The sequence below is a fragment of the Balaenoptera physalus genome, assembly GCF_965194825.1.
Source record: "Balaenoptera physalus genome assembly, chromosome: 14".
Classification (NCBI taxonomy): Eukaryota; Metazoa; Chordata; class Mammalia; order Artiodactyla; family Balaenopteridae; genus Balaenoptera; species Balaenoptera physalus.
In genome coordinates, this window is record NC_138893.1 from 28,652,389 (window position 1) to 28,679,912 (window position 27,524).

The following is a 27,524-nucleotide window of genomic DNA, read 5'->3' on the forward strand; positions in this document are numbered from 1 at the left end:
TTGCTTTTGTAACTTGTACTTTTGGTGTCATATCCAAAAAATCATTGCTAAGTCCACAATGTGAAGGAGCTTTTTTTCCTATGTTTTCTTCTAGGAGTTTTATAGTATCATGCCTTCTGTTTAAGTCTTTAGTCCATTCCAGAGTAACTTCTGTGGGTGGTATGATAGGGGTCCAATTTCATTTTTCTGCATGTGGTTACTAGTTTTCCTGCCATCATTATTGAAGAGACTGTTCTTTCCTCATTGATTGTTCTTGGCTCCTGTGTCAAATATTAGTTGACCGTATATGTGAGGGTTTATTTCTGGACTCTCTGTTCTGTTCCATTGATCTATATGCCTGTTTTTAGGCTAATAACATACTGTTTTAATTACTGTAGCTTTGTAACATAGTTTGAAATCAGGAAGTGTGATGCCCCTGGCTTTGTTCTTCTTTCTCAGGACTGCTTTAGCTCATTGTAATCTTTTGTGGTTCCATATAAATCTTAGGATTTTTTTTACTATTCCTATGAAAAATGCCATTGGTATTTTGATAGGGATTGCATTGAATCTATAGATGGCTTTGGGTAGTATGGCTATTTTAACAATATTAATTCTTCCAATCCATGAACACAGAATATGATATTCTTCCATATGTTTGTGACTTCTTCAATTTCTTTCATTAAAGTCTTGTAGTTTTTATTATAGAGATCCTTCACTTTCTTGGTTAAATTTATTCCTAAGTACTTTTTGTTTTGTTTTGTTTTTGATGCTATTATGAGTGAGATAGGTTTTTCAATTTCTTTTTCAGATATTTCATTATTAGTATATGAAAACACCACTAATTTCTGATGTTGATTTATAGCCTGCAGCTTTACTGGATTCGTCGACTAGTTCCAACAGTTTTTTTGGTTGAGTCTTTAGGATTTTCTATATATAAGATTATATTGTATATAAATAATGACAATTTTACTTCTTACTTTCTGATTTGGATGCCTTTTATTTCTTTGTCTTGCCTAATTGCTCTAGCTAGGACTTCCAGTACCATGCTGAATAAGAGTGGTAAGAGTGGGCATCCTTGTCCTGTTCCTGATATCATAGGAAAAGCTTTCAGTCTTTCACTGTTGAGTGTGATATTAGCTGTGGGCTTGTCATGTGTGGCCTTTATTGTGTTCCTTCTATACCCAATTTGTAGAGGGCTTTTATCATGAAAAGATGTTGAATTTTGTCAAATGCTTTTTCTATATCTATTGAAATGATCATATGATTTTTATCTTTCATTCTATTAATGTGGTGTATCACATTTATTGATTCGCATGTGTTGAACCATCATTGCAACCCAGGGATAAATCTCACTTAGTGTATAACCTTTTTAATGTATTGTTAAATTTGGTTTGTTGATATTTAGTTGAAAATTTTTGCATCTATATTCATCAGAGATATTGATGTATAGTTTTCTTTTCTTGTAGTATCCTCATCTGGACTAGGACAATGTCAATTACCTTATCAAGGGTAATGCTAGATTTATGAAGTGAGTTTGGAAGTGTTCCCTCCTCTTAAATTTTTTGGAAGAACTTGAGACAGATTGGCATTAATTTTTCTTTAAATGTTTGGTAGAATTCACCAGTAAAACCATTTGGTCCTGGGCTTTTCTGTGTTGGGAAGGTTTTGTTTTGGTTTTGTTTTTTTTGTTTTTTGTTTTTTTGTATTATGGAGTCAATCTCTGTACTCTTTGGTCTGCAGAATTTCAATTTCTTCCTGATTCAGTTTTAGCAGGTTTTATGTTTCTAGGGATTTATCTATTTCTTCTAGGTCATCCAGTTTGTTAGCATATAATTGTAGTAGAATTCTCTTATGATCCTATGTATTTCTGTAGTATCAGTTGTAATGTTTCCTTTTTCATTTCTGACTTTATTTATTTGAGTCTTCTCTCTCTTTTCTGTTTGTCAATTTTGTTTATTTATTCAAAAACCAGCGCTTAGTTTTGTTGATCTTTCCTATTGTTTTTGTAGTCTCTATTTCACTTATTTCCACTCTGATTTTTATTTCCTTCCTTATGCTAACTTTGGGCTTAGTTTGTTCTTCTTTTTCTAGTTCCTTGAGGTATAATGTTAGGTTGTTTATTTGAGATCTTTCTGTTTTCTTAAAATATGCATTTATCACTGTAAACCTCCTCAGAACTGCTACATTTTTTAATGGATACTTATGACAGCTCTTGGCAGGAATGAAGAAAGAGTCTCACACATTCCACTTATATTCAGGAAATAAATGATACAATTATGTTGATGGGGGGCTGCTTGAGGGGATATTGACAGGTGCATGTCAAGTTTTTCAATTCACATGCAATGAAGACATTTTCTCTCTTACTATTCTAAAAGGAATATTATTTCTGAAGTATTCTGATTTCACCTTTTTATCTCCTTTGATTTCTTTTTTCTGTCTGCAGCCTGTTTTTACTGTGTTCTAATACTTTTAATACCATAAAAGAAAGAGTAATAAATAAACAATTATTTTCATAAGAATACAAAGAAATGTGTTGCTTTTTTGTATATTGCTCTTTTACATAAAAGAGACTCTGTTACTTGTGTAAGCTATTTACCGAAATATCTTAAAGATGTTTATAGGTGAAAAAAATGGCGTCCTCGAATGAGGACTGGTGAAAGCCAAAATGGAAAAATAAGGAGTATTTCTCAATTTTTCTAACAAGTTTGATTTGAATTTAAGTTGTAAAATCCTCTTACTTCCATAATCTGAGTTGATAACAGTGCTATGTTATCATAAACAAAAATCCTCTGATATGGAGCTTCATAACTATAATTTTTTTTCTTGATTGTTTGAGACAATCAAGACAATTGTATGTTTATTCTCTACACAAGAGAGTAGATCCCATTTATACAGGAAAGATTTTTTAAATGGTTATAATGTTTGTCTAACATAGATGTTGAGATACTGACAAAGCCATCTTTCATGTCAGTGATAACCATCAGTAAGACACAAAAGCTTACCCAGTTATTGTTAGCAAAAAAATGTTCCAAAATTACATTATAATCTAAAATTTTATTCAAGTTGAGGTTAACAAGTTAAATTGAATGAACACATAGAGATTCTTATTTAATGAACCTGAATTAAGATACCAAAGACTTGAGTGGCAGACTGCTTGTATCCAAGTCCCTCCAACCAAGTCTTGTTGGCCAAAAGCCTGGTAATGAAGGAGGGCTTCTGCAGCAGCTGAATTCCCATCCTCTGTTGCAATATAATCAAGCATGAGGTCATTCTTGATTTTGATATTTTATTTTATTTTATTTTATTTCATTCATCATATTGTATTTAGTTTTTGTTTGGTTTTTTTTTCAGATCTGTATCTAGGTTCTCCCCAGGCTTCCTTACCACATTCTTAAACCAAAATGTTGTTTACTTTTATCTTTTAAATAATCAGTTGGAAAAAACCTATTCCTATCAGAGTCTCAAATGTTTAGTAGGAAACTTTGAAGTAGGTCTGGAGTCAGATTACTTTAGGTCCCAATCCTGCATCTGCACTTGACTACAAAATGCATCATCTCTTTGGGCCTTGTCTCTTCTGTAAAAATGAGAAGAATTCCAGGACCTTGTGAGTCTTTTTGAGTATTCAGGAAAGTGTGCTTAGCACTCTTCATGACACATGGCAGGGGCTCAAGCAATGGTGGCCACTATCATTAGTCCATAATTATAATAATCAGCGTTCCAATCTCACCAACATCAGATCTCCTATCTTCTGACCTTTGCTTTTTTTTTTTTTTTAATATACAGTCTAATTCTATGTTCTGTTTTCCTCCTAGGTAAAGTAATTCTACATTTCTTAGTATTTCTTGCCAACTTGGCGTCTTCTTTCATACAAGGCGCTCATAGATATTTCTCATAATGCAGCTGCAGCCGTGGACAGCCATACAAGATTCGACCCAAGCTACCTGTTCTTACTCTGTCTTGCTCTCTGCTTGGCACACCCCTCCTTAAAACAATGATACAATTATAGATTCACAGTAGCTCTATACAAATGGGATGGCTCTTATTTAAAGGGAGCCCGTTTCTGAAAGATTAGGAGCCATGACTTCAGATTCCTTTCTAAACTCTTAGAGGAAAAGAGTCTATGGTCCCTTGACATCACATTAAAGAATTACCTTATGTTTAACCATGTAAGTCTCCATACTTTAGGAAACAGTGAGAGATTTTGTTAGAAGCCCTCCTGAAGTAAGTTTTGATTCCTACTTATTTTCTATAAGTTCATTATTTTTAAGTTAATAGAAGATTATATTTTAGTTACACTATTGCTTCCTCTACAATTGAAAGAAAATAATTGTATTACTCTGAAATAAAGTAATACTGAATGTACTTAATTCAGCTATTTACTTATTCTGAACACAAGATGGAATATGCCCTAGATCAGTGATTCAGAGTTCTCTTCGGAATTGCAATGTCTTGCCACGTCTGGTTTTATATTCTCTCTACCTTTCACATGTCTTAAATTTCATCCAGTGTCTTTATTTAAAATGACAGTAAACTCTACGTTATATTATATATAAATGAATCCCCTAGGAGACTTTGTGATAATTAATCCCATGCTGAGGGATAACAAAGCCAGAAGTTTGAATCATGGCTTTGGGCAGAGAGCACTGTTTACCCTTCTCACTCGAGTTGTGAACCTTTGAAGCAAAGGGTGGTGGGGCCTGAGAAGGTCTTGAATGCATATTAATATGCGATGCTCTTTCAGAGGGAGTTCCCAAAAATGTTCTTAACTTCACTGGGGACTGTTCTGCAGTTGTTGTGCGTGCTCAGTGACACCACTGACCTAACTCGGTGAATGGTCTGTTTTATTTTATTAGCCACGCAGTTCCCTGACCATGGACTGAGGACCATGGTGAACTGACTCCCTTGGGGAAACTCTTTGTGGTGTGCGGGGTCAGGATGAGGAGAGCCGTTTCTTGATGCTAAGCTCACACACAGGGAGTGTGGATTTCCAACCCACAGCTTTGAGGAGAGGTCTTCCAGGGCCCCTATGCCAAAAGAAGGGAATAGAATATCCTGCCCACCTTTGGGGACTGAAAGCCACCTGGGCTGCCTTGCATGATGCCATGGCCCCTGTGGAGTCCCAGAATGGAGATGGAGGGTCTTTCCTCTCCCTCCACCACTAACTTGCAGGGCAGCCAGTGGCTGGGCTGGTCTTCCAAAAGGCTGTACAATATGATGCCTCTTCCATGCAATCCGATGGGATGAGTCAACCGTTTTCCTGAAACCCGCCCCCCCCCCACCGACAACTTCACTTTCGTGTCACCCGACCATCCCATCCCTTCACTCTCACTCCACTCGAGTGAAATAACTAGGTTATGCCTCAGAACTCCTTGTACTGTTCCTCAATTGTTTTTGATGAGAGACAAGAATTTTAGGGCATTTATAGGCAGTTTCCAAAGCAAATCATGTACACAGAAAAAGAAAAATAGACTCGATGCTGTGTTTTTGGCACTCTTCACCGACTGTTTTAGAGACATATGTTTAAAATAAAAACCTTTAGAAATCTCTTCTTGGTGTTCCAGTGGTTCGCCTGGTTTGGTTTGTATTTTCTGAGCAATTGTTATTGTTACGATTAAATAATAATAATATCCTTTAACACTGCCCCGCGAGCAGGCAAGGCCAAGGCTGGGGAGAGTTGAAAGTCTCAGCAGCCGGTTGTGTGGCCTGCTGGCCGGCCGCGTAGACCAGTCTTGGGAAGGTCGTGTTTGTTATGCTCCCCGGTGTTCTTTCCTCTCTTTGTAAACACACCGTCTCCTTGGGTGCGCTGCTCCGGTTCCTCGGCGTGGGTCCTTGGGAAGTGATGCCGTGGGCTGCGTCACTGTGTTTCCCACCGTTCTTGCGAGACTCTGGCTTTGCAGGCGGGCTCCGCGTCTACTCCTAGGCCAGCCCTCACACTTCTTGAGCCGCAGTGCCCTGCTCGCCTGGGGCAGGCCCCCCACTTCCGAGGCTCCCAGCTGTACCAAGAGCAAAGAGGGGACGGTTTACTGCGGCCCAAAGAGCAAGCCGGCCCGCACGAAGCACGCAGGGCACTTCATCCACAACCAGCTGCCTGCCACCTCTGGGGCCATCAGCGGCCGATTCAGTTTCACCTTCTCCGCTGCTGCCCCTCCTCATCTCGCGAGACAAGGCGGCTTCCCAGTGTGGCTTCCACGTGGTGCTGTGGACGTTTAAGGGAAGTGGTGAAGGGCCTGATGCAGAGCAAAAGAGAAGGGGAACCGCCTCGGGCGGGGAGGGGGCGGGGGGGGGGGTTTCAGGCTCATCCCAGGGGAGTTGAGCATCCTGGGGAAACCGCTGGTGAGGCCTCCCGAACTGGAGGGGCTGTGGATGGCTAGGTTACTCTTTCCCACGCCCAGGGTGCCGCTGGGGAAGAAGGACAGCCTCTGTCCTTCCAGAGTGTGCCCTCCTCCTCCGCTGGTCCCTGGAGGGATGGCGAAGCGTCCACACATGGGATGAGGTGTGTTCCAGAGAGTTATTACCAACCGGGCAGCCAGCGTTCAGGTTCTTGTTGGGCAGCGTGGCTGTGCAGATTGGGGCCAGCTTACCCCACCTTCCCGCCAGCAGGCACCCAAAGAGCATCTTCGCCTTCCAGGAGCTATGCCCCAGAGCAGGGAGCGGGCAGCACCAAAATAACGGCTTGGTTTCCCTCCTTCCAAAGCACAAGCCGTCTGTGAGGAGACACTTGAAGTCCATGCCGTCATCTCACTCCTCATCCAGATTCCCACCTAGATGAGCCCCCAGTGATGGAGTGGGTCAGCGGGGAAGTCAGGCAGCACCTGGACAAGGTGATCAGCGTTAACGTCAGCAGGAGCGACAGATGGACACCCTGTGTCTCCACGTGGGCTCCCTGGAGGAGGATGTATCACCTAGGAGGCATGTTGGTTGAGAATGTGTAACCTCAGTGAATCACACGGAAATATCAGACAAACCCAAATGAGGAACATGTTCTTTAAAAAGGGAGAGGGACTGTATTCTTCCCAAATGTCAAAGTCAGCTAAAAAGAAATGCAGCAGAAATGTTTCAAATTCAAGAAGGCTAAGGGTCATGGTGCAGCGTCAAGAGCAGAGGGATGGCAGTGGTCTGAGATCAGGTTGTGGTGACGGTTGCACAGCTCTGTAAAGATATGAAAATCACGAGGTTGTACATTTTGAATGGGTGAACTGTGTGGTATGTGAATTATTTCTCAAAGTTGTTAATATTTTTAAAAAAATGAAGAGAGAGCAAGAGGAGAGGACCACCTAGTGCAATACCTGATGCTGGACTGGATTCTATTCTGGAGCGGAATAAATGCTACAGAGAGCATCACTGAGTCAGCTGTGGACGTCAGACTATGAATGAAGAGCAAAGAGAAGTATTGCATCACTGTAACGTTTACTGACATTAACAACTGTAGCGCAGTTAGGAGAACAGCCCTGTTTGTAGGATACACGGCTAAGTATGTAGGGGCAAAGGGCCATGATGTGTGTAACCACCCTCAAATGGTTTAGGAAAAAACGTGTGTGTGTGTGTGTGTGTGTGTGTGTGTGTGTGTGTGGTGCATTCATGTGGAGTAGGGGGTGGGTTGGGGAGAAAAGAGACAGAGAGACAGAGACAGAGAGACAGCGAGCAAGTCAGAGCATGCGCTAGCACAAAGGATAAAGCAAACGGATAAAATGTAACAACAGACTAAAACTCTTTTTTATTTAAATGCACATTACTGGGCCCAGGTCACCCAAGATACTGACTCCCTGGCCTGAGGTGGGTCCAGGCTCCTTCTGAGATCTGAGGCTGAGGTCCAGTACGAGAGTCCGAAATTCTCCGATGTCTGGGCCCCAAGCGTCTGCTGACACACGCCTTGGGAATATTCTCCAAACAGTCCAAGAGATTGAAACAGCATCGTGATTTTTTTCACACTTTTCTTCCTCCATTAACTAAAACTTATTTATTCTGAAATCTTTTAAGTATATTCAAGAACACAGAAAATATTCATCCTCCCAGATATCAGTGGTTCTCAACTGCGGGGGACTTTGTCTCCCAGGGGAGGTTCGGCCATGTCTGGAGAGAGTTTGGATTGTCACAAATGGGGATTGTTAACCGGTATATAGAGGCCAGGGATGCTGTTAAACAGCCTGCATCCTGCACAGGACAGCCTCCAGCACAGGGTTATGCGGTGCCGAAGTCAACAGTACCAAGATTGACAGACCTGCCCAGACACCCATCACCCGGATTCAGTAAGCTTTAAGACTGAGGTCATTTAAACAGACATCAGACATCATGTCATTTTACCCCTCCACATGTTCATATGCGTTTCTACAATAAAATGGAATTTTCTTATGTAACCACGGTGCCGCTGTCACACCCAGAGAAATGAATGATGATTCCCCAGGACTGGTCTAGATAATAACCGGTCCAGATTCACATGTCCTGGGACAAACAATGCTCAGACCTCCAGAGAGTTGAAATGTGATTATCGACTTTTGGAAACATCCAGGCTTATGGGAAAAATAAAGAGCGCTAACTTGACATTTTATCCATTTTCTAGTTTGATCCATTTCCTCAGTCTTCTGAGTACAGGATACATAATTGTTTTCTGACCCCCAAGAAGTGCTGATTCATTCAGTAAGCTTGTAGGTGATTATATTCTTTTTTTTTTTTTTAATTCGTGAAACTATTAGGAGAGATTACTGAGACAGATCATTGTAAATTACATTTTTTCATCATTCAGCTGTGCCTTCCTCCTCCTCAATATATCTGGCTATTTTTTTCCCCAGACACATGGAAAGCTTTCAGCTTTTAATGAAGAACTCCTTTCTGGAGCATGTTTTTAGAATATGAGTTTAGTAGCACACATGATGTAATCCCAATTCCCAACTTTGCGTGCAAGATGGTTGTGTGAAAATGAAACCATAAATCCCATCTGAATTCTAGTTGCTGGGTTCTTTAGAGGAAGTATTCTTCTGTTTTCCTTTTTTTAAAGAAACCACAGTTCTTTGTCATCTGAGAAACAGATCCATGGCTGAGAAGCCAGAAATATTGGAAGCATGTTTGTCGTTTTTTCTGGCCAAAGTTTGTCCAGAGAAACGAAGTAATGCTCTGGGCTGGGCGCGTCGAGTAGGTATCCATTTTTGCCCTGTACCCAGGACATCTGGGAGACTTCACAGTGGAGAGGTTACATCTAGAAGAAAAAAGTTCTAACTCTTTGCTGAGTGCTATAAAGTTTGTCATTGCTGTAACACCAGCAGCTTTTTAATTTTTTTTTTAACGCACTCCAAGTAAGGAATACATTCTTGGATAGCCGGTGAGCCCTGCAGATTTCATAAGTGTAATGGATTACTTCTTCAATCAAATATGAACCAATTCATCACCCAGGTCGTGGTTCTTAACCAATTTCACAATTTGAAACCGTGATACCTACTAAAGATCTCTGTTTTTCATGACCTAAGGTGATATTTTGCCATGTATTGCGTTACTTAACTAAATCAACAAGGTCAGTCATATCACCCTATCTTAAGAATAATGAAAGCAACATTATATATCCCAACCATCATTCTGACTAAGCTACTTAAGTACTTGTAGAAAATTAGCTGTTAGAATTAGCCAAACTCTTCTGTCACCTAGGGAGTTGCAATTGAATAAGAAATTAAGGCACTGTGAAAAGTGTCCATTTACCCTTGCAGGGCCCCCATGGAGGAGGCGAAGAGTTCAGACACCCAGCTGTGGGGATGTTGATTGGTGTGGCCTTTCTCCTGGAGAGAAATCCATCAATGGCCCATCGTCATCCGTGTCTGTTCTTTGGTCCCTCTTCTCTGAAAGTTCCCCAGCATCAGGTCTAAATGCAGATCCCTTCCAGATACAAAAAAGAAAAAGAAAAAAGGCCCAGTTGCTGATCAGCTAGTAAATCCACTCAGCATTTAGAAAACAGATACTGGCAAACAGAAATATTCACCTTGGGTATTACAGTACTTTTTGTTGTGGTTTCTTTTTTGTTTTTTTAAACGAAAACAGAAGAATACGTCCTGTGAAGAATACAGCAGCTAGAATTCAGATGGGATTTATGATTTCATTTTATAATTTTATATTTTACAGCCCTTCACTGAATCCCAAAGATCTGTATTTTTTAAACAGGTCTCTCACGGGCCTTGGTGCCCACTCCGGGCTGGCAGAAATCCATGGCATTTGGGGCTCTCTCAGACTCAGAGCAGGAAAGGGGGTGCTGTCAGTGACTTGGGCTCCACACACCCAGGTTCACACCTGGAGGCCTTTTTTAAAAAAGGAAAAAGACACCCATTTTCAAACCCAAGCACGTCACTTGCTAGCGTCAGCAGGAGCGTCTGAGCAGTTCCATGGCTGATTTAGGGAGCTTGAAAAGTGAGGGTCCTTTTCCCTACCCTGGGTCACTCCTGTCTTCTCTCTCTTGGTGCTGATGGTATGAAAATTTGCAGAGCAGAACTCTCTTTGAGCAAGCAGAAGGGAACGCATTTGATGGAACACACATTCTGAGAGTTTGGTTCAGTGTAGGTCCGTGTTTAAGAGAGCCCAGCTGCTGGTCTGCAGGTCTGCCTGGGAGCTGGCGGGCCGGCGGTTGCTGGGGCCAAGGACATCCCCTCTTCTGCCTCAGAGCACCAATGAATAAAGTTCCTCACTGAGCGATGTGGGTGGAGAAAGCGTCCTGAAGTGCATCCAACTTTCTGTAGAACAGCTTCCCAGGTCATCAGACCTGCAGCCTTGCTGGGCTCCCAGCCTCGGGCCGAGTGGAAGATGCCAGGTGACACCCGAAGCCCCTCAAGTATCGGCTGCTATGACGAAGGTCCGTGCAGACCAGTCGTCTTACTTTTCAGGTTTAAAGCCGTGAGTCCAAGGATTTAAAGGTGTTTTGATTTGGTGGTTCCAAATAATCTGAATAGACTTTTTATAAAGCTAGAAATTGAGAAAATGCTCTTTGAAGATTTTTTCTTTAAAAAGTATATTATTTGTTCCACGGTATGAAGAAAAGGCCAGATCTGTTCTAGGTGGCGGAACTTTTAAGGGTCAAATTATCTTTTATCTGTGAGATTGTGTGTGTGTGTTTTGGGGGGCGGTGGTGGTTTTTGGTTTCGGGAGTAGGAAGAGACACTTTCTCATACCCTAAAAGAGCAGCAATTCCATAATGACTCAGTATTGTCTCTGAGTGCCTTTGATGTATTTTTCTCATTCTTGATATTTACATTCCTTCAAAAAATGTTTCATGGAGCATCTACTGTGTTTCAGGCCCGAATCTAAGGGCTGACGATACAGAGGGGATCAGACGGGTGAGGCCCCTGCCCTAATGGGGGATGCACACCTCAGATAAGTCACAGAGCAAACAAGCAGTAAATGTGATGAGCAGAGAAACAGCAGCATCCTGCCAGAGGGGCGACAAAGGAGAACCAGACATAGGAAGGGTCAGGCAGGGACGGCTGCTCCAGGAAACGCCATTTAGGGTGAGGGCTACTAGTAGTCTTTGCGGGGCAGAGAAAGAGGGAAGAATGTTCCAGACTAAGAGAAGAAGGATAGAAGTGAACAGCGCCTAAGTGAAGCGAGCTGGACCTGGGGGCAGGGGGGCAGCCCACTCTGTGGAAGTTAAAATTGATTCTGGGATCTGGAAGAAGCAGTGCATGATTTTAAGTGAGAGAGTGATGTGATCTGATTTTTATTTTAAAAACTTGACAGCGTGGCTCTTGTGTGAAATCTGGATGGGAACGGGGTAAGGGTAAAAACAGGAGGCTGGCATACAGGCCATCACAGAAGGGCGGATGCGGGAGACGGTGACTCGGACCAGGGAGATGGGCGGGAAGACTGGTAGAAGCCGACCAGCTTACTAAAAATAATCATTGCTTACATTCATTGAGCACATGGCTGTAGGCGTTTAATGTATCTTATCTTCACAACAACCCTACAAGGATGTCCTATTATTCCCATTTTAGAAGAGGAAACTCCAGTAACACAAGGTCAAATTTTATGCCCAAGATCACAAGAGAAGAAAATGGCAGAACCAGATTTGCCCTCAACCACTGTTGTTTCTCTGCTGCCAAAGGTGTATTTTGAAGGTAGATTTGTCTACCTTCACATTTTTATTACTTGGAAATATATCAGCCCAAGCATTCCACAGATACTGACTGAAAGCCTTTGGGGAGCTGGGAACTGACTTAGAGGCTAGAGCCCCAAAAGTGGTTAAGGAACACCCCACCCCAACCCTTGTAGCACTGAGCCCAGGGGAGACTCTCCTCTCAGCTTCAGTCCCTCTGTGCCCTCCATTGAGTTATTCAGTATGGCAAAGCAGTCCTTCGAATAATCGATCAAGGGTTTTGTTGGAGGGGAGGGAAGCATGTCTTTCCACGTACAAGTGATGGCCACAGGCTGGGTGTAACGTATGTTAACATCTAACAGCCTCAGTCTCTTGCCACTTGGTAGCTTTGTGACCTTGGACAAATGTCCTAACACCTTTGAGCCTCAGTTTCTACATCCGTAAAATGGCCAGAATGCCAACCTCACATTGTTATTGTAAAGATTTAAAGAACCACTGGTTGTAACATGTCTCTGCACAATGTGGACCAAACGGGGGTTGGTGAGCAGCAGCTCGTAAATACCACCTCCGTGGAGGGCAAGATGGGCAACTAGGAAATGAATAAATTTGACTCTGCTTCTGGTGTCAAACTTACTTGATTATTTTCAAATGATGGTTAGCACCAGTGAGTAAATATAAATGGGCTTGATTCTTCATTTACCTGCACTACTGAAATTTACATACACCTCTCTATGGAATAGTGTCAACCTTCCCTACACCAGTACACATAAAATCACCACACTTACGTGATTATTCCTCAGACTAGAGGTGAACAGAATCCTGATTCGTATCATTCCTAACTGTGCCTTTCCATTTGGAACCCATGGCAATAAATGGGAAATGGACAGACCCACCCAAGCCAAGCTACAATTTCTAATTGTTTTCAAAGTCAGGTATTGGCATATTAAATACAGTGTCCATTTAAGGGGAGATGAGCACAAAAGGCAAGTGTGTAAGTGTGGTAGGAAGAGCTTGGACGGCAAAGTCAGATAATCTATACAGTACTATCTGTGCAACCATGGATGAGTCACTTAACCTCTCTGAGCCTAGGTTCCTCATCTCCAAACAGGCATCTGCCGACTATGGCTGTTGTAAAAGTTAAATAAAACAATGCCTATAAGGTGCTTTTGCTTAGTAAGAGTTCAAACAAATATTATCTACTGCTGCTGCTATTACAGCCAACTGGTATTTTTCAAAAGGAAGGGGAAAGTTCTGAAGCCTAAAAAGAACGGCTGTTTTGCCTATGTTGGCAGTGATGTTTGAAGAACACAATGGAAGCTAACCTATAGAATCTATTCTTGCAATCCTTTCTGAGAGAAGTGGGTGTGGGGCTTTATTTACCTTTGGAAATAATAGTTTACTGGGTTTTAACTTTTCCTGTTTTACAGCCCTATTTTTCTAAAAATTATGTTAATTAAGCTTGATAGATCTCATACTATGAAGACAGTCTTATCACATCAAGAACAGCCTAGAACAGGGAATTCCCTGGCGGTCCAGTGGTTAAGACTCTGTGCTTTCACTGCTGTGGCGGGTTCAATCCCTGGTTGGGGAACTAAGATACCGAAAGCCACGTGGCACAGCCCCCCAAAAAAAACAGCCTAGAACGGTTGTAAGCCCACAGGCAAAAGATTTTCGAACCACAGATGGTCATTTAAAAGGGGGAAAAGTAGCCCAAAGCTTTAGGCCCATGTAGAATGACAGCTGTGGAGCTATAAAGGCAGGAACCCACCATTTTTCACGTGCTTTCAGGTTCCAGCTGGAAAACGCAGTTGGCAAATCAGCCCTGCTGTGCTTAAAGAGATTTCCACCGAGTCTAAAACTGTCCACAGTGGCATATGTAATCTGTTCACTTCATGAATGGAGAGGGTCATCTGAATAGTCGGAAATGTCAGGAATAGCAACATATTTCAGTGTCAGTGCCACAGGATTGGATCCAAAATTCTGTGTACTTGTGACTTAAAATGGAAGCAGTATAGTAAGAAATTATTTTGCAGGAAACGTAATTGTCCCCTACAGTTTCTGAAATGCTGTATCAACAGTTTTATTTATTATGGTTTGTGAAACTAAATGAGAAAGAGCTGGAGAAAGGGAACTTTTTTTTTTTTTAATTCCAGGAAAAAAAAGTTGTTTTGATCATTTTGAGTCTCTTAGTAAATGGAAAATAACAAAAGAAAACCAAATGTAAATGCTTCACTGTTTGTACAGATGTACAGATCCCTAAATTGTTGGGATCCCAAAATGCTGAAATCGTAACCAAAAATAATTTGAATTTTATAGCTAAATTGAATTGAGTGCTGAGAGAAACAGCATAAGCCCCATTAGCTCTGTGGGAAAAATGATTTCAGAAAAAGAGGGAATATGATTTGCTGCTGCTTTTTTTTCAGACCTTCAGAATCATGTCTTCCTGGCAAGGCAGTGTTGACCAGTGGTTAGGATGAGGCTGGCTCTGGAGCCAAAGAGAGACAAGTTCAGTCTCTACCAGCACGGCGATGCGGCTTTGGACAAATCACTTCACTTCTCTGAGTGTTTTCCTCTTCCTGGTTAGGCAGTTGATAACAGTTCCTACCACACAGCGTCTCTTGCCCAGAAAGAGTAAGAAAATGCAGTTGACAGGCAGGTGGCCCAGGGCCTGACACACTCTGATCCAACAATGGCAGGAGCTGGAGGGGAGGTGGACAAGCTGATGAAAGTGACAAGACGGGGCTGGCGATGTGGTGGTGCTTTGCTTTCACTCCCCAAATCGAGAACCCAGAGCATAAGTTATTTAACAGGTTATGACGACTCTTCCCACAAGGAAAACAAAACTCATAAATATTTGCCAAAAACACGTTCTGAAAGAAATTCAGCCAAAGCTCAGATGTAGAAAGTACCAGATCTCTGATTCTTTTTCTTAGTTTCCATTTCCTTCCTATCATTTCATACCTCAATTCACTGTCTTTATAGGGAATTATTCAGTTGTCTGATCTCTCCATAAAATAGTCCAGAAGATCCAATGACATCAGTGTTGAGTCCCATGATTCTAACCAGGCTAGCGTTTTCACTAAAAACCAGAGTGAGTTCTTCCAGAGTGTGAAAGAATCCAGAATCCAGTCTGGGTATATATTGGCTTTTTTCCTCAATCTTTTCTCTATATTTACTTAGCTCTGGTTGAGGAATAGATAATTTTCAATAAAGGATATTCTTTTTAGTAACTGGGAAAATCCTGATCATGATTTTTAATTATGATTTTTATTGTGCGCTGCGTTTTGTTAACGCTCCAAGCAGTTTATCCCTCGTGTGAACGCCTTTGTAGCTGTACTTCCAAATTCTCATAAAAGAAAACCATTACCCAAATTTATATATGAATGATTTTGTAATTTGTGGAATAATAACTTGCGGTGGAGTAAATCTTCAGCAGAAAACTGGGTTGGATCTTTTGAACACCAAATGGGTTTCACTAGGAAGATCACTGAAGCCTCCAGTGTTTGTGTGATTTAATTGCAGAGAGTATCTGAAGTGCCTTCTGATGTTAATTGACAAACAAGAGCTGTCTTGTGATGCTTTTGCTTGAATATGCTGCATAGAGTAATTAAACCAGCAAACCATACACATAGTCTTCAAAGAAATAATAGGAGAAAGGTGACATGTCATCAATGAGATTTTCATATTCTAAGTAATTGATGCCAATCTTTAAGCTTTCCTTTCCCTGTTTCTCTCATTTAAGCAGTTCTAACGTTGAGGTCAAGTTGTCAGGGCTGGTCCTGATGACCTGACAGCACTGGGAACTCTTGAAATAACAAGGAAGTGAATGTGATTATCCACACCCCACACACCCCCTCCACTATCGGTGACAACAATTTCAAACCAAAAAGAGAAGTCAGAAATTTAAAAAATGAAAGAAATTTCTTTCAATTTTTAATTGATCCAATTAGTTTGAATACATTCTATCCAAACTGAGTTGCTTTTCTGTGATAACGATTCAGTTTGTGCCCTCTGTTTATTGGTTAAGCGTTTACTGTGAGCTAGGCATTATGCTAGGCTTAGGGATGTAGTTTTTGCCCCTTAGCTCAACCCAACGTGGGCGAAGACAAGCCAACAAGAAACAGAACAGAACAGGGGAAATTCTGTAACAGAACCTTGGCAGAGCACAAGAGTGGGATAGTTAACTCATTCCAAAGGTTGGGTAGAGAAAGGGCTCCCTTCCAGATGTAAAACTGAGCAGGTATTTCTTCCTGCTTTCCTATGCTTTGGGGAATAAAATGTCATTTTGGTGAAATCCACCTCATTTAACAATATAACTAAATTATACAATGGTAAGTTTAGAGTAGGATCATTTCAATATTGTTCTAAAAGAAGCAGTTTGGGGCATAATGGTTCTTATTTCGATACTGAAATCATTTCAGAAATGCAACAGATTTTATAAGGAGGTACAGTATCTACATCATAATGTTTCAGTGTAAATTCTAAATGATCATTTTCAGCCCTATCCACCCAAAGACTTTGAAATCAGAAAACACAATAGTCGACTGGAAAGGAAAAGATTTTACTCGTCCTCACATAAAGCAAGCGTGTGCTGTCTGAGCGTCTGCATCTTTGTCTTCACTCCAAGCCCCTTCCTACACCTTAGGGTCACAGAGTCGGCTGCTCGCTGGAATATCTAGAAGACTGGGCTCAGGCCCCTCGCACTCAACACGGCCAAGGCTGAACTCACCCTCTTCTTTCCCTCCGTTAGGAATTACCTGTCTCAGTTGACAGCTGAGGTTCCTAATTCTGCCCATCTCCTGAATTTCCCATCCCAGAGGCTCCTGTCCTGGTCTGACCCTTTGTTCGTATGCTCACACCAGCCTCCTAATTAACCTTCCCGCTGCCTGTTTGTCCTTTCTCCCTCAGAGCCTTATCTACACGACTGTCAGAGTGGCGCTTAGCTCCAAAGCTTTCATCTGTTCAGGTCACTGCCACGGTTCCCCATCGCGCGGGATAAAGTCAGTGACTCCTGTCCCCAACCTGCCCATCTGACCAGCAGCACGTCTCCCTACCTCAAACCCTGCACCTCAACAACTTGAAACACCGTAGAGTTTTACATCCCCTGTGCCCATCCCTCACTAGCATGCTGTTTCTGTACCCTCCATGCCTCCATGCCTTTGAGGATGTAGTAACTTTATCTGGAATGCTCTCTTCTTCATTCTTCCCCACCTCCCCACCTCACTAAGCCCCTCTCAACCTGACTCCTTCTTCCCCGTCTTTCACGACTCACTTGGATACCACCTCCCCGGGGTTAGAAGCCTTTCCTTGAACTCCCACAGTGCTTTAGGTGTATCTCTGTCACGGGGCTCTGATCACTCGCTGGGTCTGTCCTCCACTCGATGGGGAGCTCTTGGGGTCTTATACCCAAAGTCCCACACAATAAATGTTGGTGAAATGAGAGAATATTGAGGTGTCACTTGCAACAGAAAACAAATGGAGAACAGCAAAATCAATTCCTGACATTTTATTTTCTGACATAGAGAGGAACAGAATGCCTCGTTAGATCAGCTAATCTAATAAGCAGAGAAAAGGAATGTTCTCATGAAATTATGCATTCATCTTCTGTCTCCATTTGCTGACATACAGAATCCATGTAATTGGATTTTCTCCTTGGGGAAATCTAAGGGAAATAGGTCCACTGCTGTCACATTTCCAATATGGCCATCGTCCACCCACTTTTCTCAGCTTTCTCAAGGGACCTTTGACTTCCGGCCCCTTTTAAATTAGACACGCATCTCAGAAAACTGTGACTGAGTGCCTTCCCAGTTTCATCCATGGCTCCTTGGCAGGTCATGGTACCTAAGAGGGATGTGAGTCATGTGTTGCCGGGGTTGGGAAGGGATAGCCCTAGATAAAGGGAGAGTGTGCCTGCAGCATTCCCCTCAAATCCAATCATCCACGCATCCACCCACCGGTCCATCCATCAGTTATCCTGCTCAGCGTGTATTTATCCAGCACCTGGTACAGCACCTATAGCAGGCACTCAGCAGTTATCCTTGACCAGCCCCCAGAGGCAGCGCCACACAGTAATTAAGAAAGCAAGTTCTGAAGCAAAACCACCTGGATGCTGCCATATGCAGTGTGACCTTGGGCAGGTCAGCTAACCTCCCTGTCTCTCGGTGTCCTTTTTTAATTGGGATAAAATTAGCATCTAACCCACAGAGCCAGAACCCAGCAGTACGTATAAAGGGCTTATCACAGTGCCTGGGCTGGGGGTGGGGTCACAGTGAGCAAAGAGCCTTCTTTTGGCTTAAATTCTTGAGGGGATATAGATGAATAAATAAACAGGTGAATAAACAAAATAGGAAACCGAAGGGGGTCTGTGATGTGGGGAATGCTGGTGGTGGAGGCTACTGCGATCAGATGACCTGGAAAGGGCCCTCTGCAAAGATGTTTAAACTCATACCTGTAGGATGGAAAAGAGCCAGCTGGAGGATGGTCCAGGCACAAGGCAGAGCAAATGCAAAGGCCCTAAGGGGGGAGAGGGTGTGGAATGTTCTAGAACGAGGCAGAAGGCGTGTTGGCTGTGGGAGAGCGAGCCACAGGGAAGGTAGGCATCATGCATTAGGAGGGTGAGGTTGGGAGCGCTTGGGAGGTGGTGGAAGGCGTTGGGATTGTATCCAAGTGGGATGGGGAGCCGTTCAGGGGTTTCCAGCGGGGCGGTGGTATGACCCCAGCGTGGGACCTGGGCACTGTCACTGCCCTGGGCTCTTCACAGCCTAAGGGAAACATGCGGTGGACCGCCTGGCACTGAGACGAAATCGGAGTCGAGAGGGGATGGGTTCTGACAGCGGTGTGGGGATCTCCAACTCCCAGTTCCCAGACCCACGGGATGGGGCGCCGGCCTCAGAGGCCAGGCCACGCGGCTTCCCTCCGTCTCCTGTTCCAGCCGCTCGTGGGAAGCCGAGGCTTGAGAAAGCTCTGGACCTTCTGAGCTCTGCGTACTGGGGCTGCTGTGGGAAAGGCCGAGCCTGCGTCCTCACGGAACATTAGCCCCCATCTGGGCTCCGTGTGGGAAGATGTGCCACTCACAGTGGTATCAGTGTGTCTGAGCTGTACGTCGGCGTTTCTTTTCCAGACTCTGAGGAAAACTCAAAAAGGGGTGTGTCCTTCGGTGTCTTAGCTGTGGGGGGACACTCTCAGGCTGTCCTCAGGAGCCCCCATTTCCACCTCTGTCAATAAAAGGAGACATAGGATAGGACTGAAGAACTCGCTAGAGCTCCGAGTATGATGGTGCTTGTACTTCTGTTTAAGTGGCGTTTGGACACAATGAAAAACAGCGGGGTTCCTTAGGCAGGAATATTCATGGGTCTTTGTCTTACTGGACTGAGTGACATTTTAAAGCCTCATCATTCATTTGACTGCCATTAAAGCCCACATTCTTCTGGTCCGCCAGCTCGCTGACTGCAGTCTACCAAATGCTCATCCCCCCCCACCCCCCCACCCCGTCTCCGGCTCTCCAGATGGATTTTCCGTGTTTCTCGTCTGTGAAGGGAACCGTCTTCTTGGACATCCATCTTTCAGTTAGAAAGCCGTGCAATTCTCTGTCTTTGGTCTACAAATTCCTCCTCTCTGTGCTACTGTTCTTAGTATTAGGTATTCATATACCTTGATTTGTCCGAAAGGAGGATCCAACATTGTTAGGAACAGAATTACTAAATTATGAATAAGAGATAAGTAAAATAAAATGATTATTGAATAGTAAAGCATTAGTAAGTAATCATAATTTCAATTATATTAAATTTTCCTTTTCGCCTTTCTCTGCGATCTTGAAGCTTACTAAGCTCCCTCCTTCACCAAAACCGTTAGGCCTTTACGGGTCCCACCTCACTCAGGCGATGGCTTCTGTCCTCGCTGTCACCTGTGCTCTGGGCACCGGCCACCTGTTGCTCTGCAGCTCTGCCCCCATCTCTCCAGCCTGTCCCTTTAGATGACACCCTCGCCTCTTCACACCCCATCTCTCTGCTCCCCTTTAGAACCACCCTCTGGAAAATGTCCATGACCTTCCCTGTCCCCACCGCCTGGGCCCACCCCTGCAGCTGCCCCGGCAAGGTCGCCAGCCTCCTACCCCTTCCTGAAACTCTCTTCCACGTGAAGGACGACCACCAGCTCCTTCTCCAAACCCCCATCACCTCCCCTGCCCGCTCTCCTTCCTCTGCTCCTGATCCTCCAGGCGGGGCTGCTGGCAGTGAGCCCTCCCCGGGGGCCCTGTGACACCCAGAGGAGGGACACTTAGGAGATGGGAATTTGAGGCCAAAAGCTGCAGGGAGGTTAACCTCCTCCAGCCAGATTTCTCTCCTCCCGAGCAGAGGGAGAAGTGAGGAGTGCGGAACAGTCCGTGAGCTCTGTCAGTGAGCGTGAGAGATTGTCTGCCTTTTAGATTTCTGGCACTTTCTTCTCAAACACTCGCTGTTAAGTAGAGCGCAACTCAGACCCGCTGTGAGGGTCTAACTGATTTAAACCAGGCATGTCCTAAATAAATCGAAACCCGTATAAAACGGGGAGGTGACTCTCAGTTCTGGACTCGGCTGGGGGAGGGTCTGAGAAATCTGACTTTGTAAGAAACACTCTCTCATCTGTTACATTTGCAGCGTTGCCACTTTGATTTCTTCCCTTCCATATTTATCAGGACTCTGGTTGCAAAACCCAGCTGGAACCAGCTGAAGCAGAAGAGAGGGGTTTCTTGAGGGAAAGGAGAGGCAAAGTGGGCCCCCGAGGCAACTGGAAGATTTCCTCTTTTCTGTCCTTTGTCGCAGCTGGTGATGGCTGGGTTTTTGCCTGGCAGCGCCCCCCTGCAGCCAGGGCCAGGCTGAAGGAGGCCCTGAGCGCATTTGTGTGTAGCTTTGGGAACAAAGAAGAAAGACCTCTTCTCCAGAAGCGCTAGCTCCAGGCAGGCTGCAGGGAAGCTTAGAGACTGGTTAGCTTGGGTCCCACACTCATCTCGGGACTGGGGCTGGAGCGACCCCAGCAGAACCTAGCGGTGCAAAGTGCATTCCCTGGGCAGGGAGGGCGGACAACATCATTGCTGCGTGCTGCACCTCCTGCAAAGTCCAGTATTTAAAACAACTCTCGACTCGTTATTGCCCAGACAGATAAAATCCAGAGGTGTTTACAGCTCTTCCCTGCTTCCCACCAACCTGGCTCCCCAGATTCCAGACCCTTGGGTCTCCGGGCCTTGCCATCCTCTGTCTGGAATCCCCTTCTCCCAGCCCCCCTTTGCCTGGCTGACTCCCCCTGTGTTCTCTCTAAAGCCTCCCCTTTTCACTACCCTCCACCTGCTGTGCGTCCATTCACCCAGTAAGACTCTGTTCCTGCCTCTGTGACAGCTCTCCCCTCACTGTATTATGTTTTGTCTGTCACCTCACCAGGCAGTGCCCTTATTTATCTTTATATCCCAGCAGCTGGTATAGCACCCAGCACGTAGTCGGTGCACAGGAAATACTTGTTGCAGTGATGTTGAGAAGGATAGAATGTGCATATGACAGCAGAAATCACAAAATAGTCTGAAACCTAAACAAACTCAGGCTTTGCTACCATCAGTGAAGATGTAGTAGATTGCACGCAATTTTAGTTAGGGTAAATAGAGGTGTTGCTTCTCTACCAAGTCATCTTAGAAATTCAGTATTTCCACGTGTCCAAAATCATTTTTCCTCACCTCCTACAGCACTCTTTCTAACATTTCATCGTTGTTTTATTTTAATAAATTTATTTATTTTATCTATTTATTTTTGGCTGCGTTGGGTCTTCGTTGCTGCGCGTAGGCTTTCTCTAGTTGTGGCGAGTGGGGGCTGTTCTTCGTTGCCATGCACGGGCCTCTCATTGCGGTGGCTTCTCTTGTTGCGGAGCACGGGCTCTAGGCGCACGGGCTCAGTAGTTGTGGCTCACAGGCTCAGTAGTCGTGGCGCACGGGCTTAGTTGCTCCGCAGCTCGTGGGATCTTCCCGGACCAGGGCTCGAACCCATGTCCCCTGCATTGGCAGGCAGATTCTTAACCACTGCGCCACCAGGGAAGCCCCTCATCGCTGTTTTAAACTATCCTTTGACATTTTAATATTGACAGCTGGCTCCCTCACCTGCAGGAGAACTAGCAGGGCCAATATTGTGGGTCCAAAATTATTTTTCCAGCGGGTAGCTTAGCTGCTGATTCTAGATAGTGGGGCCTTGTGACTTCCAGAAGGGTGGTTCTCCCAACTCAGAAATCTGCGTGTGCTGTTCGTAGCAGGGTGTGTGCACGTGTGTGCATGTGCACGTGTACACACACACCTGTGTGTGTTGGAGGCATGAGGCGGGAGCGGGTGAGGAGGGCACCACGGGCACTCTGGGGGCCACTATTCAAAGCACATGCATCTGAATCTCGCCTGCCTGAGTCTCATCCTGGCTCTCCCTGGGTAACCTGAACAGGTGAAGGCCCTAAGGGAGCGTCAGCAGGTCATCTATAAAATAAGGAGAGAATCAGACCCATGCCACCCTACAGCCTAGACATCCACAAGCGACATATCATTGCGATTCTATGCTCATCTTTTATGTTGTTTCTATTTTTCCACAGAGGTCTCATTGCCAGCAGTTTCACAGAAACCCACTATCTGCAAGATGGCACTGACGTCTCCCTCATTCGAAATTACACAGTAAGTCATGCATGCTTGGACCACCATGATACTCTGCTATCAGATCTGTGCTTAAACTCTGTAGCTGTTTTATTCTAAGCAAAGTCACAGGCCCAGATCTTTCACTTAGACCCCGAGAAGAGTTTGGGCATTGCTTATGGTTTGGGCATTCCATTATAACTCCAGAAAAACTTGGCTTTGGCTAGGCATGTGCCAGGACAGTCCTTGAAGGTATGGCTTGACTGCAGGCTGACACTGAACCCACCTGCCAGTGACCATGGTATGCTAAGCTGGGCAAATCCTTCCTGGAAACCAAGCCCAAATTAGAGATGGCTCAGAAAGCAGTCACCCCTGGGCTGAACTTGGCTGCATTAAACTGGCAAGTCCCTTAAAGAAATTCAAAGGAAAACTGACTCTGCTTAACCTTTCATAAATGTATCCACCGTGTCCATATGATTCTATATCATGGTTGTTACTGGAATGTGACATTTATCACCTCTTAGCTTTTCTAGTATCTGAAGTTTTATATGTTACTTAGACAAGATGCTAACTTTATTCATTTATTCCTCTTAACAAACGCTTAGTGTGCTCAGGCCCAGGTGTGAATGTGGGCATTAAAGAGAGTTGCTGCCCTCTGAGGACCAGGATGGTTACTTGTTTTAAAGAGCTATGGGTATTTGTTTTAAAAAGAATAAGCTTAGAGAAAGGCTTTACATTTACAACTGAAATGTCGTCAAGTAGCCATTATTGTCGACAGAATTTTTGTTAATGCCTGACCAAGCTTGGGAGAGTCAAAGAAATCCCTGGGAAGCAGAAACAAATCAGGGATGTAAGCTCAGAGCACTAAGCTGGTGAGTTGAGGTCACGGGACCCCAACAGGCTATTCAGGACCCAGAGAGAGGACCCCGTGCTTGGGGGTTGGGACAAAAGAAGTGGGTTCTGCAAATGAGAATCCCACGAAGGCTGGGGCCCCAGAGAGATGCTTCCTCTGTGAAAAAAGGGACAAGTAAAACTTCAGTCCAGAGAAGGGGCAACAGAGAGAATTGTCTCCAGGTGTCCTGGATTGAACAAAGATTTCATAAAAAATAGAGAAAGTGAAACCCCAGCTAGCCTCACAAAGCGTATATTTGGAATGGGATGGGCTGGTGTTCAGATTTCTAATACCAGCCTAGGAATGGAATTCCCAGTAAATGTGGACCTCAAAACTGGTCCCAAATCAGCAGCCCTGCGTCCCATGGGCCCAAGCTGAAGTCAACCGAAAATAGTTCTATAGGGATATTTCTACAGCCCAGGTTACCTGAGATTCCCACATCAAAAACAAAGAAGAAGAAGAATATTATTAAAGATGACCCAAAATCAAAATTACAAAACACATGATTCACAAAAGCCCGTGTAAATGACAAGGGAAACGAGAATTAGCACCTGCAGGAATGCGAGATAATAGAAAAGTCAGAGAAAAATCTGAAATATTTTAAAGAGAACAGAATAGGTCCAATAAAAATTCCAGAGTGAAAATACAGGGGAAAAAAAAAACTAAAGAAGCACCAACAACGCTCCCCCTTCTGCTTAAGCCATGGGATGGGCAGTTTGTTTCTCAGTGGTGTCATTAAGGACCAGCTGTTGGGTTTAGAAGGAGGAAGGCACAGTGAATGCAGATTTGTCCCTGTTGAGTTTGTGGTGGAACAGCGTAGTAAAGGTGTTCAGTAGGCAGATAGCTATATGACCCTGGAGCACAGGGTAAGGATGGAGGCCACAAAAGAAGACCTGAGGGTCCATCTCAGATATGAGTAATCATTGGTGCCCTGACTTCAATTGACATTTTTTTTTTCTCTTTTTTTCTCCTAAGAGGATGTCATTTATACGCCTTTAGAATTAGCACAAAAGCTCTCCTTACGGTGTAAATTGTTGTTCCAAATAGAAACAGAAAAAAGAGATCCTAGAAATACTTGACAATAGGCTCAAGTCCTCCAAATCTCCCTTATAGATGATAGCGAAGGTGCTTATTGATTACAGACCATCTAGAAGATGTAAGATATGCTTCCAAAGTTATTTTAATAGTTTCATGTTTTCTGTCTCCATCTCCCTGACCAATTTCCTCTTCTTAGGGCATTTTTGGTCCTTTGTTCTCATCTGGGAAGAAAACATATGATAAGAGAGAAGAAGAAATAGAGGACTAGATAAACGAGGGCCCGACAGCCGCTGGGGCTGTTTGGGACTTGGATTGCGAAGGCTGAAGGCTATAAATCCAGGCATCTTAGAAAACAGCCTGGATGGAAGGGCACTGGAATGTTGATAGTAGTTGTCTCTGGTGGAGACTCTCTGTATTTTTCTATTTGGGGTGACTGATGTATATACGGGGTGGTGGAGGGGGTTACATTTCTCATCCGCCTCATCTTTCCACGAGGTAACTGTATAGACAGGCAAACACCTACCCCCCGCCCCCGACTCACACCCTCACTCCTCCCCACGGAAGCATCTTCTCAGGGAGAGGAGGGCGGGAGGAAGCAAGCCCTGGCAACCGCTGGTCCCTGCTAACTGGGGAGGGGGTAGAGCCCCTGCCTTGGAAAGGCCATGAGCTAGCCTTGCTGTCTTCCCTCAGTCGAGTGTGGGTGAGCCCTGCCGCCCCGTCTGTGGAATATTCCAAGCGATGGCCTCCTGCAGCACCAGCTTCACCAAGTTGGGTCCTCAGGCCTGGCTAATAAGAGCAGGGTGGGGAGATGCGGGGAGACGAGGGTTAGAAATTGCAGGAAGGCTCACTTCTGCCCTGACCTAAGTTGTGTCCTCTGATGCAATATACCAGAAACCCGTCTTTCAGAAGTAGTTAAGCTCATAGTGTATTTTGATCTTCATTGGACTCTTTGAATCTTTCTTCAGTAGGTGAACCAACTGAAGGCTGGGTTAATTGGCACCCCGAAACCTCCAGAAACAGCAAGCATATGTTGCTTTTACAATTAGAAAAACAATGACTCTTCTCTTAATCTGGGGCCACCTTCCCCCATTCCTTTGAGTGCCTGTTCTGAGCTGTCAGCCACGTTACTGTAAAGATGAGTGAACAATCTCGTTCACTAAAGAAAACCCTTAGCCCTAGACAGCCCATCTTCCAGCAGAAACCCTTTAAGGGGAGCTCAAGGCCTCATATTGTCTTTCGTGGTGAGGAGACAGATGCAGCTTTGGGGGTTTTGTTTCTACTGAATCAGGCTGGGAAACAAAAAGAAATGTGCTGACTCATCCCCTTTTCCCCCAAAGTCAGCACACAATGGATTTCCCTAAATTTAAAATTATATATAAAATAAGAACCACTTTTTGGCTAGCATGTTTCTTTTTTTAATTTAATCTCTCAACAATCAGTGTAAGCTGGTTGACAAGCAAACTAGTGGCTGATTTTAATTTTGGAATTGATCCCCTGTCTTTTATCTCTCTATTATCCTGACAGGATGAAATATTTGTGGCTTAAGCCTTTGCTGGCCACATCTAAGGGAAGATTATGTCTTATACTGTCTCTTTTAATAAGGCCTGTGGGAGACAATGCCCATGATATTTATGCTATCTACATCCCAAAAGACAACTCTGGGAAAGGACAGAATGCCCTCCAGAAAGTCTCCTAAATGTTTTCAGTGCTTTGGTCCAAACACATCCTTCTATTACGTGCATGTTAACTGAGCATCCCCGTTGTGCCAGGCCCTGTGACTCCCACTGACAATAAAAAAAGACAGGAGACCCACATGGAGCCGGAGGGTAGAGGCTGACATTATTCCAAGAATCACAGACCAAATTAAAATCTGTGCTAAGTGCACCGAAGGAAAGGCGAAGGGGCCTAATCTAGTCTAAGGAATCATGGAAGACTTCATGGAGGAAGGAACATGTGAACCAAGATCTGAAGTTTAAGGAGGCATGAACCAGGGGATGGAAAGGGAAGGACATTTCTGGCTGATGCCAGCTGTTACTTGGAGGTAGAGAAATGTCTACAATTTGACAGGGACCAGAGTATGTAGGACTTGGAGGCCAAGGTGACAATTTGGTTGTCATGGAGGAAGATGGGGAAGCCACTAAAAAGTGTCAACCAAGGCGATGTCATAACTAGGGAGAGACTTTGGAAGATTCCACTGGCTGCAGCTTGAAGGTCATCAGAGGGGCAAGAGCAGAGATCCAGCAAGGTCAGGCAGTTGGCTCTCGTGGAAGAGCCCAAATCCCGGGCAAGAGGAGACGGCTGCTGAGACCAGGGGCATGGAGATGGGGAGAAGGAAAAAGATCTGACCTTCTACACCTGAAGGGTTCCATTTGTTGTGTGTGTTTCTCATTCAAAAAATTTATGAAAACATTTGCTGTAATAGACGTCCAAAGGGGACCTTCAGTATTAACTGAGGCTGGACCATCAGACAGGCATGAAATCCCATATCTTGATCAAAAGTATTGTTTGAGTGACATCCCATTCATTTCCACGGCAAATGTGTTTCCTATCAAAAAGGAGTAGAGGGCCTTCCCTGATGGCGCAGTGGTTGAGAGTCTGCCTGCCAATGCAGGGGACACGGGTTCGAGCCCTGGTCTGGGAAGATCCCACATGCCGCGGAGCAACTAGGCCCGTGAGCCACAATTACTGAGCCTGCGCGTCTGGAGCCTGTGCTCCGCAACAAGAGAGGCCGCAATAATGAGAGGCTCGCGCACCGCAATGAAGAGTGGCCCCCATTTGCCGCAACTGGAGAAAGCCCTCACACGGAAGCGAAGACCCAACACAGCCATAAATAAATAAATAAATAATTAAAAAAAAAAAAAAAAGGAGTAGAACCTTCTACAATCGGCTTGGACTGAACATGTCAGGGCAAATGGGTATTAGGGAGTCAGCCA

General features: G+C 44.3%; 1 protein-coding gene across 1 annotated transcript in view; it reads left to right on the forward strand.

Annotated features, from left to right (window-relative positions):
* ADAM12 (ADAM metallopeptidase domain 12) overlaps positions 1-27,524 on the forward strand; it is a 383,219-nt gene that overhangs the window by 228,206 nt on the left and 127,489 nt on the right. The window contains exon 4 of the mRNA XM_082423180.1: positions 22,625-22,703. Within this exon, the coding sequence (XP_082279306.1) occupies positions 22,625-22,703 (79 nt within the window). The remainder of the gene's footprint in view (positions 1-22,624; positions 22,704-27,524) is intronic.